The sequence below is a fragment of the Nuphar pumila genome, chromosome 5 (assembly GCF_984573655.1).
Source record: "Nuphar pumila chromosome 5, dmNupPumi1.hap1.1, whole genome shotgun sequence".
Classification (NCBI taxonomy): domain Eukaryota; kingdom Viridiplantae; phylum Streptophyta; class Magnoliopsida; order Nymphaeales; family Nymphaeaceae; genus Nuphar; species Nuphar pumila.
This window is the reverse complement of record NC_143253.1, coordinates 23,911,861-23,926,352: the sequence shown is the minus strand read 5'-3', so window position 1 is coordinate 23,926,352 and position 14,492 is coordinate 23,911,861. Positions and strand designations below refer to the sequence as shown.

General features: G+C 38.6%; 1 protein-coding gene across 2 annotated transcripts in view; it reads right to left on the bottom strand.

Moving 5' to 3' along the window:
- LOC149837130 (uncharacterized) overlaps positions 1-14,492 on the bottom strand; it is a 126,249-nt gene that overhangs the window by 18,078 nt on the left and 93,679 nt on the right. The window contains exons 7-13 of one of the 2 annotated variants that reach the window (XM_090007254.1): positions 10,873-10,953; positions 10,327-10,425; positions 9,712-9,873; positions 9,540-9,609; positions 9,385-9,434; positions 7,941-7,976; positions 7,218-7,385 (exon numbers count right to left, since the gene is read on the bottom strand). In XM_090007254.1, the coding sequence (XP_089863380.1) occupies positions 7,218-7,385; positions 7,941-7,976; positions 9,385-9,434; positions 9,540-9,609; positions 9,712-9,873; positions 10,327-10,425; positions 10,873-10,953 (666 nt within the window). The remainder of the gene's footprint in view (positions 1-7,217; positions 7,386-7,940; positions 7,977-9,384; positions 9,435-9,539; positions 9,610-9,711; positions 9,874-10,326; positions 10,426-10,872; positions 10,954-14,492) is intronic. The other variant, XM_090007255.1, reaches the window with a different exon arrangement.

Below are 14,492 nucleotides of genomic sequence, written 5' to 3'. Positions count from 1 at the left end.
AGGTTTTTGAAATCATTCATTCTGATGTTTGGGCTCCCAATCCTTTTTCTTATGAGTAGATTCTATGTGATTTTTGTTGACAACTATTCTCGATATACTTTGATATATTTTATGAAACATAAGCACAAAGTTTTTAACATTTTTAAAAACTTTCATGCTATGGTTCAAAATCAATTTTCCACGTCTATAATGAATTTCCAGTGCAATGGTAGGGGAGAGTATTCTTCAAATGATTTTATTGAGTACCTCAAAATAAATGAGATAAATCGAAGAATTTCTTGTCCCCGAATACCTCAACAAAATGGGTGTGCTGAGAGGAAGCACAAACACATCGTTGAAAGTGTGTTTGTCATGATGCAAGAAGGATGTGTTCCTATATATTTATGGACAGAAGCATTCCATACAACTGTTCACGTTATCAATATGCTACCAATGAAAGTGATTAAGGATAAATCTTCCATCTATGAATTGTTTGGAAAACATCCTGATTATAAAAATTTAAAGGCCTATAGATGTGCTTGTTTCGTTCATATAGATGCATCATTGAGAAATAAATTTGATAAGAAAGCATATTTTTGCAAATTTGTTGGTTATCAATGTTATGACATTGAGAACAGGTGCATTCGAATATCAAAAAATGTTGTTTTTGATGAAAATAAATTCAATCATAAAGACAACATGCGTGAAGAAGCACATACAACTGAATTTTATCAGCCTTGTTGAGTGAGTCTATTTCCAGCCAAAAATGATGAGACAACACAAAACTTGGGAAATGAAGATGAATACGCAAATGGAATTCATGTACAGCAGCAGTGTAATGATTCAGGAAATCAACAAGACGATGCATCAAATGCAGTTCTAGCATCTCATAATGACATATTTAAAGGGATAGTATACAGCCGCAGAAATGGGAGTAAATCTGACATAAATTCACTACAGGAAATCACAACCAATCAAGCTGATCGAGTGCAGCAGAATGTCGCCAGCACCTATGCTCATCAAACATCCAATGGAAAGATGGGTAAGTTATGAAAATTTCAATGTAGATCATTAATCATCCTGCATCAAAATCAAATAGATGGATTGAAGCTATGAATGAAGAGATGAAAGCGTTATATGAGTGTCAAACATGAGAAATTGTACCAAAACCTATTAACAAAAATGTTATGAGATCAAAATGGGTCTATAAGATCAAATACAAGCAAGATGGGAGCATAAAAAGATATAAAACTCAACTTGTAGCGAAGGGATTCACACAAGAACACAAACTGGACTATGATGAGACCTTCAGTCAAGTGGTTAAAATGGGAACAATTCGAGTTGTTCTATCTTTTGCAGTTAATCATTGGATGGATATTAAAACAATTGGATATTAAAAATGTTTTTTACATGGGGACTTAAAGGAGGAAGTTTACATAAAACGACAACAGGGATACAGTGAGAGAGATTCAAAGAGCTATGCAAACTGAACAAGGCCATATATAGACTTAAATAGGCATCCAAATCGTGGTTCGAGAGTTTCTCCCTTGAAATTCAGAAACATGGATTCATCAGATCACAACTTAATCATTCAGTTTTTGTGTATACAGGTAAAGATTGGCTAACTGTCTTACTCATTTATGTGGATGACATAATAGTTACAGGAAGTTCAAAAAAGCATATCATTGAAATCAAAGAAGTTCTAAGTCCAAGATTTAAAATGAAAGACATGGGAAGCCTTAAATATTTCCTAGGAGTGGAGGTTGATAGAAGGAAGGATACACTGTTGTTGACACAACACAAACACATTATTGATTTGTTGAGCAAAGACGGTATGAAAGATTGCAAACCTCTTTTAACTCCTAGTGCTTTAAATCAAAGGCTCACTTGTGATGAAGGAGAATTATATATTGATCCCACCAAATATAGGAGTATTGTAGGTATGCTTCAATACCTTACATTTACTCGATCAGATGTTGTTTATGTGGTGAATCAAGTATCCCAATATATGCATTGCCCGAGAACAAGTCATGTAGAGGCAGTCAAGAGAATTCTTAGATATCTTAAAGGCACACTCAGGGATGGTCTTTATTATAGAAAAAGGGATGAAAACAAGAACTTTGTAACAAAAATGACCTATTCTAATGTGGACTGGGCAGGTGATCCAGATGAACGAAAATCATTTTTCGGGTATAGTGTTTTTGTTGGGACAAATCTTGTCTCATGGAGTAGTAGAAACATAAAGCAGTTGCTTGTTCAAGCATAGAAGTCGAATATAGGAATATGGTTGTAGCATGCTCAGAAGTAACATGGATTAGATATTTGCTGAATGAATTGGGTCAGAAAATGCCTTGTTTAGTGTTGTTATGTGACAATCAAAGTGTAATCAAGATTTCACTTAATCCAATTCAACATGGAAGAATAAAGCACATCAAAATTGATCAACAATTCATACAGAATAAGATTGAGAATGGTAAGCTATGTCATATAGGTGCGGGTACGGGTGCAGATGCGGCACTTTAAAAAAACTTGGGTGCGGGGGTGCGGGGAGGATATATATATAATTTTTAACAATTTTAAGTTAACACTATGTGTACTTGTGTGCATTTATGTATATATATATAGATAAAAATGGATTTGATCTGAATCTACTTTTGGATAGAAATGGACCTCAATGTGGTTGACTTTACCTAACATAAAGGAAGTTGTGTCCAAGTGTTGCACCCGCTTGGGTGCGGCAATGCAGGTGCGGTGCCCTGTTAGAAGAGATCGTGTGACATAGATGGTGAGGTAGAAACTCAATTTATTAGAACAGAAGAACAAGTAGTCAATTTGTTCACAAAGGGGTTGAGTAAGTATCGTTTTTGGTTTCTGAAAAGCAAGTTGTCCATGATCTTAACCATGTACAACTTGAGAGAGGTTGTAGGAACGCAATATTTGATTTAGTTTCAAATCTGGATCTAGATTAAGTCACAGATGTAGATATGCGTTGTAGAGACTAGTTGTATAATGATTTGTTCTTTTCATTTGTGCCCCTTATCTCTATGTAGTGTATATTAGAGTTCAGGAGTATTATTGTAATGTTGAGGCAATTATTGTAACTTACATTATAATGAAGAAAGACCCACACGCCAGGATTGATTGACGTCTCTGAGTATTCTATGCAACCTTCTCCTCTATCCACTTCTTCCTTCTCACGAACCTGGCGGAAAACCTCAGTTTCACACTTGTCTCTCGCTCTTCCTCACCCTCTCTCTGTAACGCCCCAAAATTTCGAACCTTATAAATTCCTTGAAATAGTTGGAAAATTCCTTTTCTTTACAGAGTTTATTTCTAAAATCAGCGGAAACAATTTCTTTTAAAAGAAAAAGGACAGGTTTGACAACCTTGGGCACGTTAGCGAGAAAACAAAGATTTACCATGGACGATCTGCAATAATACTTAGGAAACCATTTCTTCTATTTAAAGAGAGTATCAAGTTTGTACAAAATTTGGGTTTCCTCAAGGGAAAACCGTATCAAAAACCAAAATGTCCAGGAGAAGAACTACGAGCAGAAACAGTGGATCCTTAAATCATCTCGCAGTCGCGCCATCGCCTGATGCACCTAAACGTCACCTGTACCCATGAAATGGGTTAGTTTTGCGAAAAACTAGCAGGAGAGTACAAAGACAGAAAGAACTAAATTAGGCATAGATAATTTATGCAGCAGGTAGTAACGAGCAAACTAAGCAGATAGACTAGAGGAATAAGCTAAGTACAACAAACTGAAAAGGGTGTGCATGCTCAATTTAGTTATTACTTGATAACCGGACATGCGAGTACATACATGGCACGTGAGTCGAAACAGTCGAGTTCAAGCCGAGTGTTCATTATGTTAAGTATTTTAGTATACCTCGGTTGTCTGACTGAATCCTATTCCTATGGAGACGACCGATGGTCGAGAGAGTAAGTCCCCAAGGCCTGAAAGGAATGCATCTAACTTCTGCAGAAGTGTTAGGCTAACTTATGTAGCCCCTATCCCTCCCCCTAACCTCCGATGACTGGGGAAAAACGGGTTTTTTGCCCTTTTAAAAAGCCATAAATAGTCTGTCCATCGGAGTTGGTACCCTTCGTCCTCTCTCTTGACGAAGCCAAGTTGAATTGAGCGCGACGGGGTTTCTTAGCCGTTGCCTCATTCTTCATGCTCTGGTCCATTAGACCGAAACGAGCATCTTGCCTATGAAGGCGATCCCATTTTTTTTATATGTGTTTTCAACAATGTGCACTAAGCATCAATCGAGGTCATAAGACTCTCTCATCCAATCGTCGTAGTACTAACATGTCTCGCATGTTCAAGAAGTACAATTACGAGGAAAGGGATACAGGTCCTTAATAGGAGCCTCGGGAGTGTGTTTCGCAAAGATATAATGTTTTTAAAAGCTATTTTAACATTTCAAATCTTTCGAAATGACACACAACTTGCCAACATATGGCATGTGATTTTCTCGAATCTGACATCCGATGACGCAGTGTCTGGGTGCTATGTAAGTCACGACACTGGTTTTGGTAAATGGGTTTCACAAATGAACCTATCACCCAACAACTTGATCTTGCCCCAGATCAAGGGTTTTCCCAAAACATATCGGGTAGAAAGAGGAATAGGTATTCCTCCCGAATACACTGAGTCTATGGAAAGGCAAAAACAAAAGACAATAATGCAAAAAAGGAAGTGCCTGGGCGCGAAGCGCGACGGCAAACAGTTCTGCGAAAGCAAGGGACAAAGATCGCGAAACCGCGTCCTTGAATTAAAAGACAGTAAGTAGTAAATACGAAAGCAAAAGCCTGGGCGCAAAGCGCGACGGCAACAGAAACAGGAAGTGCGCAAGCAAAGGACAAGGACCGCGAAACCGCGTCCTTGAATTAAAAGACAATAAGCAGTAAATACGAAAGTAAAAGCCTGGGCGCAAAGCGCGACGGCAAACTGAAATAGGAAATGCGAAAGCAAAGGACAAGGATCGCGAAACCGCGTCCTTGATTTAAAAGTGTACTTATATACATATAAGTATATAAATATATCATTAAGTCCTTTCGATCATTAATTATTTAAGCTTGATTTAATTATTTAAGTCCTTGTGCAACTTCTCCTACCTTGGGGTATTGCGAGAATGGAGTCGTCAAAGAACGTAGGTGATTGTCGGTTTAGTTCGCGGGGCGCGAACGGGCTCCGTTGCGTAAACTGCAAAAATACGTAGTTTAGCATGCATAAAAAGAATAGATAGGGAGAAAGCTTAGTTTTTCCGCAATCCACTGCAGGGGTCATTGGTCCCTACAGTTGCGAAAGAGAACGGGGTAGGGTCCAATGACCCATACCGTTAAAAGAGATGGGTGCAGGGGCCAAATGGCCCTTGTCGAGTTTTGCTCGACAAGAAAATGGGACAGGGGCCAGAGGCCCCTGTCGATCTAAAGAGGGGCAGGGGCCATTGGCCCCTGCTGGGTTTCAAGGAAAAGAGGGGGAGTGCGGGGGCCAAAAGGGCCCCCCTACGGCTTATCAGGAGAGGTGGCAGGGGCCAATGGCCCCTGTCGAGCCTTTGCTCGACAGGAAAGAGAGACAGGGGCCAGAGGCCCCTGTCGGTCAAGGGAGGGGCAGGGTCCATCGGCCCCTGCTGGGTTTCCAAGAGGTGAGGCAGGGGCCGAAGGCCCCTTCTTCCTTTCTTAAGGAAAGGGTAGGGGCCATCGGCGGGCAGGGGGCTCTGCCCCCTGCCTGCTAAGAAGATGAGGGCAAGGGGGGTGGAGCCCCCTTGCCTGTGGAAAAAAAAAGGAAGGCAAGGGGGCGGAGCCCCTTGCCTGTCGAAAAAGAGGAGGAGGAAGGCTCGGCAGGGGCCTCCGGCCACCTGCCGGCCTTCCGGCAAACCAACGGAAGAAGAGAGGGGGGGGGGGGGGGGGTGTTTACCTGGGCTGCCAAGGAGAAAGGAGGTCGCCGGGGAGGGGCTCGCCGACGAGTGGATGCCGTGAAGGGGAGTGAGGGAACGAGGGGGAGAAAGAGAGAGCAGAGACAGAGGGGGAGAGAGACGAGAGATGAGAGAGAGAGTCGGGGGTCGGGGGAGGCTCGTAGGCCCTCCCCTCTCCCCTCTCGTCTTTTAATAGGGAGGGGGCGCACACAGGGCCCGCCCCCTGTGTCGCCGGAGAAGCCCCCTGCCGTGGGCTGCCAGCCCCTCTGAAAAAGGAGTTTTCGAGGGGCTGGGCACGGGTTGGATCCGGGTTGGATCCGGGTCGGGTCTGGACCCGACCCGGGTCCGATCTCTTTAATTTTTTTTAACTGGTTTTTACACTCTCTCTCTCTTGTCTCTTGCTCTCCCTATTCCTCTCCCTCTTTGTCTCTCCCTCTCGCTGTCTCCCTCTCTCTCCCTCTCTTCCTCTCATTGTCTCTCTCTCATCTCTCTACCGAAAAGAGAAAGAATAATAAGGTATTCTCATCTTTCTCTCTCTCTGTTCTTCTTGAACAATCGGGCCTGTTAATTACTTTGTTCTTATTAATTAATTAATTAATTAGTTATATACTGATGGAGCATAGGGTCATGGGAAACTTTTATTGAATTTTTGTTTTTTTTAGTTTTTTTCTCATATGGATATTGAATGTATATCACCAGTAACTTAAACCTTGTGAATTTTGTTGTACTTTCAATTTGTAAAGTGCATTAACTGTTATGTTTAATAACTCTTGTTGATATTTTATTAGTTTTTACTTCACAATTCACACATTTATTTCTTTATATTGTATTTATATTAATTGTCTCTTGTTCCTTGGTTAAATAATCGCATCTTCTTTGTTGGATCAGTTAAATTATTTCGTTGTAGTCATTGCTTGGAATTCGTTTTATAATTTAGTTTAGAATCTCCACTTAATATCCAATTATTCATTAATAGTACATAAATGATGCATCTTTATTTTTGTTTTTTTATTTGGTCAATTTTTTTACTATTTTTTGTGAAGCTTACGCCTTACACCTCGCTACGCCTCAATGCTATTCACAACATTACACCCAAGTGTACCAGAGTTGAGATGGGTACATTGGGCATTTCTAAAGTACCTATTTGCATAGCCCTCCAAGTCCTTTCTCAATGTCAACACACGTCCTAGAATCAAGAAATTAGGAAAGAAATGTAGTCAAAGCAGCTTTTCAAGCAGAACGTGAGTTGACACCTACATAAATGCAGAAAAATGATAGTGGATATTGAAGAAAAAGTTGAAACAACTTACTCTTTCTTCATCTTCAATAGTGTAGGGAAAATCAGCCAAACTACCATGAGAAGATCCAACAAGATGGCCATCTAAAACAGATTGAGTGAAGGGAATACTGCATGGATCAGATTGGTCCATGCTGATTGGCCTATGAGATGAACTGTTTGCATCTTCGCTTTCATCTTCCTGCAGTATTAGCTACATGTTAGTTGTCCAAACCTATAGACCTTCCATGACTCAAAATGGACAAGCTGGATATCTAGTACCTAAAAAGAAAAATGCAGACAACTAGACAAGCACCAACGCTATGAACTGCTCATATTGCTCTGTTTTTTTCAAGAAAACCATTTTCTTCATTTCAATACAATTGCACATTACCAATATCACAGCCACCTGGTATTGTCAATTTCTTGGCATCTTACTTTTTCTCAAAATATTCAGAAACAATCAGGAAAAGCTCAGTATTTTAGGAAAAGTAAATAAACAATACTATAAAACCTCAGAAAAGTAGATTTTGGTAATTATTCTCAATAATATCAAAATAAATATAAAAGTAATCAAAATGCAGAAAAGATAAGGAATAAAGCAAGAATCAACTATTAAACTGAAAATTGCAGAAACAAGTAATAAAAAATATTTTGTGATATTTTCAATAAATAATATTTAGAAAACCACATCTAATATGAAAAAGCAAGATTCATTTGCTCAACAGGACAAAAGAAGTGAAAGAATATACTGCACCAGAGGTTCCGTCTGCCCGCGAATATCAAGAGGGAACTGAAAAGTTGAGGACCAAATTGGGTTAATAAGGGCAAAGATAGCTAACAAATTTCATGAACATCTTTTGCATTAACAAACCTAAATATTCATTTCAAGATAGTGATACAACAATCAGGATTTCAAACAACAGAGATTTCAAAATTAGACGTCAAAAGTCCTCTTGTAAATCCACAAACAAGACACAAAATGTAACAGGGTTTTTCAAGTGAAAAACAAAAGTCCATTTTGGTACATGTAGATACAAGAAGGGATTGAGCAGGTCTAATGGTTTTAGAGGGCAACATCATTACAAAGATAAGAATTTTAACTTAGAGTAAGTTAGAATCATAAAGTAATATGCACTTAATAACCTAATTTTTTAGATGAGTAGTTAGCAAACCGGAGATAGAGGATTATCTTTTCTAGCTCACTTCAGAAAGTAATATACCCTATGCATTTGTTAACTGAATTATCAGAATTGAATGGTTTAACTAGCCATAGATCTATTTTTGCTAGCTTATTTTGACCTGCTATATAATTAAGTGCATCATATGACTAGGGATGTAAACGGTTCGGGTGCAACCCAATACCCAACCAGAATCCGAGCCCATTAAGTGGGTTTGGTAGCCAAATCTGGATCCGATTAACGATCGGATCCAGGTTTGGTATTAAATTTTGCATTCAAACCCAAACCCGAATCTGACTAAAACCCAAATCCGCTTAAAAACCCGACCCAGTTAAGTGTAAATACCAGGTTTTAAGCTAGTCAGATCCGGGTTTGGTTTTATCTTTTTCCATCCGACTCCGAACCCGATTAGGCCAAACCCAATTAAGTCGGACTTGGTAATGCCTAGATCCGACCCAAATCCAAACCGTTTACATCCCTACATATGACTGCATCCATTCTCTAAGTGAAAGCTGATTTAATGTTGATGCAGTGCAATGAACGTTTTCAACATGATTTATAAGGAATCCACTTTTATTTGTTGTCTACCTGTCTTTTTTATTGACTTCTTCTTTCTTCATTCCACATTCATAAAACCAGGCAAAAATTCACCCTTATTCTAGATTCTCCACAATAAACTCAAAAGGATATCTTAGACAGAGTGCCTCTACGTCAATCAGATAGGGATCCGAATTCATATCAGATGACTACAATGATGTTTTCTGAAAAAAAAAAACAAGAAAAAAACTGGAGAGCTAATACAAATTATGACCAGTAGCACAATCAATGATGAATTATGATAAATCGTCAAAAACAAGCATGCTTTTATGTTCACATCCTTGAACAGGATAGTTTACTTTGGGATGACTAATAAGAATGTAAAGGCAAGTAAATCAGCATACACCTGCTAGGACCCATGAAAAAGCAAACTACACCACTAATTGACCAAAATCAACTTTTTACATGGTTATAGGTTCATACCTCTGTCCTACTCATAGGTCTTCTAAGATGCAATTGGTCGATGCCATCACCTGTACCATAGTTAGAAGATATACATAGCTGAGGTAACATAAACATTCAAAATCTGCTTGAAATAAATTGGCAAAGCAGAGAGTTCCCCATAACAAAGGCCATACCTGACGAAAAGGGAGGCATGTGAGAACCATAATCTTGAAATCCAACTCCATTCATGCTATCCCAGCTATTCTACAGAAAGAAATAACCATTTACAATTACACAAAAGATTTGAAAATATTGGCATTAATAACATCATAAGAGCAATAAGTGCACACAAGAATTTCTTAGTACCTTGTCAAAGTAATAGTCATGTGTTAATGGAAAAGAAATTCCATCAGATACATCAGCTGGAGGTTGCAATACATTATGAAAGAAAATGGTTATTGAATCAAAGTAAAATTGAGGGCGTGGTGAATTGTGATCTCCATCAAATTTGATAATATTTTTGTCCCCCTGCAAGCCCATAAAAGACATTAACAAATTTTAAAAATCAGGGTCATGCAATTCCATATAGAACTATAAATCATATTAAGCCCCTTTCGCATAGCATAATTTTAGGCCATTTCTTTTGTGTGATAGATCTATAAGATCTGTTAGGACTTCTTTCAGAGAGTTACCATAGGTTCAACACAAAGAATTTGCCATCTCTCTCTCTCTCTCTCTCTCTCTCTATATATATATATATATATATATATATATATATTCAACTTACTTTTACATTAGGTACACTGAATCCTTTGTAATAGACAGTCTTAAACTGTACTACAAGGCATGATGCAAATATTATTTTAAGGTCATAGGAAATACAAAAAATTGAGAAGAAAACTACGTTTCATGAACACATAACAAGGAGCCACTAATGAGGCCAAAGCATAAGCAACAGAAAAAAAGTAACTACAAACTTACAGCATACGAATCACATATCCGATCTGAATGATGAGGTTGAATAAAATCATCACCAGTGGCATGCCCAAATAAAGCTGGAACAAAGCAGCACCTTGCCACCTAAAGAAATAGCTGGCATTCTTAGGCCCATGCACATGCAGAAAGGAGACATTGATGCAGCAATGTAGGCAGTTTAGATGCCAAATTCAACATCTAAAGTGGAAATTTTGAAGGATGAAGTACAACGTAAAGATTCAAATTATATGCTAGCATAAAAACATATGACATTTAACATAAAAAAGTTTCTCTCCAATTTTATGTTGGTCAGTTAGGATTTGGAACATGTAGGTTATATATGACAGACTTTGGAGGCCACAAAATTTCTTTCTCCAATCAAATATCATGTAATCTTCAATGAAAAGCTTGAATATGTTCACAGCCATAATAAGGCCCCTTACAGTTTTATCTGGCATTCACAGTTACCACTAACCACACACCTTTATAGAAGTACATCATCCTGCAAGCAAAAGAAATCAAATGATTGCATAGCGATATCTTGTTCAATACCTCAACAGTATTTAGATTTGCTATATCAAAGTTTGCCTTTCGCTGGATAACTTTGCGCATATAATGAATTGCAACTTTCACCTAGAATAAGATAAAATTAGTCCAGTCAAAATCCAAACAACAAATTTCAATGGATACTATAAGGAACTGATCGTGCTCAGCAAAGATGAGACCCCAAAATAAGTAGAAGCTTGCAAGCAATTATTCAGAGATTAAATCTACATTGTTTAAGATTTTTAAGCCAGTCAGAGAATTTAAAACTGTTTTCCACACCTTAAACACAAAATGGGTGTTACAATATATTTTTCTTTTTCTCTTTGTAACAGGAAAAGTGGATAATAGACCCTGAAGAGCATTGAATGAAAGTATCCACAAGTGAAATACCACAAGTCTGATAAAACTCCTGCAGAAATTGAGAAGGGGGAAGGAGAGGGATAGAGAGCTCTGGTTCTTGTTGGGAATCGGCAGCCACACTGCTGCACCAATCCTTCATTAACATTAATAGGGTTACAAACAATATTACATGGACAAAACTGCCCTTTACAAGAGAAACATATTACATATACATGTATAAGAGGTTGTATCAGATATGGATTCTCTATTGGATCCATATCCGATCCATATTCTAATACCCTCCCTCAAGTTGTGCATAAGAGTAAACCATGTACAACTTGTTCTTCAGATACCAGAAACGGTTACTTGTGAGACCTTTTGTAAACGCATCAGCGACTTGGTCTTCTGAAGACACATAAACTGGTTCAATCTCTTTGTCTGCTATCTTTTGTCTGATGAAATGTTGGTCGATCTCAATATGCTTAGTTCGACTATGATGAACAGGATTGATCGCAATTTGTATAACACTTCTATTATCACACATAAGAGTCGAACTTGAGACATTCTCTCCCATTTCTGTAAGTAGATGCCTAATTCAGGTCACTTCAGCTGTGGCAGCTGCCATAGATCTATATTCTGCCTCTGTACTAGATCTTGCTACAGCCTTCTGTTTTTTACTACTCCACGAGACAAGATTTTTTCCAATAAAAACACAGTAACCTGAAACATATATCCTTTCATCTGGGTCCCCTGCCCAGTCTGCATCTGTGTATGCCAATATATCATGTTTTGGTGTCCTTCATGAAGACTGGACATATGTGAGTCCATCACCCACCGTGCCTTTTAGATAACAAAGAATACGTTTGACGGCATCCATGTGACCAGTTTTTGGTTCATGCATGAACTGAGATACTTGATTAACAGAGTATACGATATCTGGTCTGGTAAAAGTGAGGTACTGTAACATGTCCACTATACTGCGGTACTTGCTTGCATCATGGTACAACTCACCATCACAAATGCTGAGCTTTTGATTGACAACACTGGGTGTAGGCAGAGGTTTGCAATCTGTCATTCCTGCTTTGGCTAGAAGATCAAGAGTGTATTTGTGTTGGGTTAATGACATTTTTTCATCCTGCCTGTCCACCTCTACACCAAGGAAATATCTCAGTTCCCCAAGGTCTTTCATCTTGAACCGCATATTTAGAAGCACCTTAATTCGCTGAATGTGGTATGGAGCATTGCCAGTAATCACAATATCATCAACATATATAAGCAAGAAAACCATAGTGGTATCATCCCTATATATAAATAGAGAATGATCTAGTTGAGAACGGATGAAACCGTGGTTCTGAATTTCTAAGGAGAAACTTTCAAACCATGATATGGAGACTTGCTTTAAGCCATACAATGCTCTGGTTAATTTGCATACATATTCCTTTGGTTTTCCCTCTGCATAACCTTGAGGCTGCTCCATGTAGACATCTTCCTTTAAATCCCCATGCAGGAATGCATTTTTAACATCAAGCTGACAAAGGGTCCACCCATGTTCAATTGCCAGGCCAAGAATAATACAAATAGTTCCCATTTTCACCACTGGGCTAAAGGTTTCCTCATAATCTTGACCAGTGTTTCGGCTCGGCCCTCCAGCGAGTCAACCCGGCAAGGCAAACTCGGTTTGCCAAAACTCGGGCTTGACTCGGGCGAGTTTTGGGATGATTGAAATTTGATTTTTGAGTTTCAAATTACAGTTTCGAAATATATGAGTACATATATTTTAAAAAGGGTTACCCCCAGATTTTGTATAAAAAAGAAAATAAAAATCATTTAAAGATAAAAATCATTTAAATCCATAGAATAAAATCGCCATGTTGTTCGAACTACTGTTCACCCTGTGCTATCAACTTATTCTAGCAAAATATTTTAAAGAAATGATTCTCACTATATATGAAGGGTCAAATGTGCCTATAGGAAGTCACATTTAGGTTTCATCATCCATTTGTTACGTGAACAAGCATTGTACAGATTCAAATATTAATATATTTCCTGCATAGTTTTTGTTGAAGCCCTGAAAGCAAATGCTGAAACCGAGAGAGAGAGAGAGAGAGAGACGACAGTATGAAAAATAGAATTCGTTAAACACATTAGGGCTGCTCTCTATATTAAATAGAGAGAGGCCAAAAGAATAAATTACCTCTAGGTCCCTTATTAAGAAAATAATTCAAATAACCCCCAAACTAAGAAGGTTTAACCTTAAACCACCTATTCTCAACACTCCCCCTCAAGCTGGAGCATAGATATCAATCATGCTCAGCTTGTCACAACATTTTGAGAAATTTGGTCAAGCAAGGGGTTTTGTAAACATATCTGCAACTTGATCTTCCGACTTTAGATATCTGGTAGTGATATGTCCAGCTTGAACCATATCTCTTCCATAGTGGCAATTCACCTCAATGTGATTTGTTCTCTCATGAAAGACAGGATTGTTCGTTATATATGTTGCAGCCTTGTTATCACACATCATGGTCATAGGAGAGGAAACCTTCACCTGAAGGTCATGAAGAACAGTACGAACCCACATCAATTCCACAGCTGTTTGGGCCATAGCCCGGTATTCTGATTCTACACTCGACCTAGAAACCACATTTTGTTTCTTACTTCTCCAAGAAATCAAGTTGTCTCCCAGAAACACACAGAATCCTGTGGTAGATTTTCTATCCACTACAGATCCTGCATAGTCAGCATCAGAATAGGCCACTATCTCCAGAGTTCCACCTTTCCTGAACAATAACCCCTTTCCAGGAGAAGATTTTAGATATCTGAGAATCATAATAGCTGCATTCCAGTGTACCTCAGTCGATTTGTCCATAAACTGGCTAACTTTGCTTACTGCTAAAGCAATATTCGACCTGGTCACAGTTACATACAGTAGCTTCCCTATAAGGGAGCGATAGCTTTTGCTATCAACCGGTTTTGACCCTTCTTCAAACAACTGAACTTTATAGTCCATGGGAATATTTGTTGGTTTAGCTCCCAACATTCCCGTTTCCTTTAATAAGTCAAGAACATACTTCCGTTGAGACAACACCGTCCCTTCACGGCTCCTGACAACTTTTATACCCAGAAAATACCTGAGTGAACCAAGGTCTTTTGTAACAAAGTGTTTTTTAAGATGAGCCTTTGTGGCTTCAATAGCTTTCTCATCATCTCCTGTAAGAATGATGTCATCCACATATACCACCATAACAACTATGCCAGAGCCAGTTTTCTTGATAAATAGTGTATGA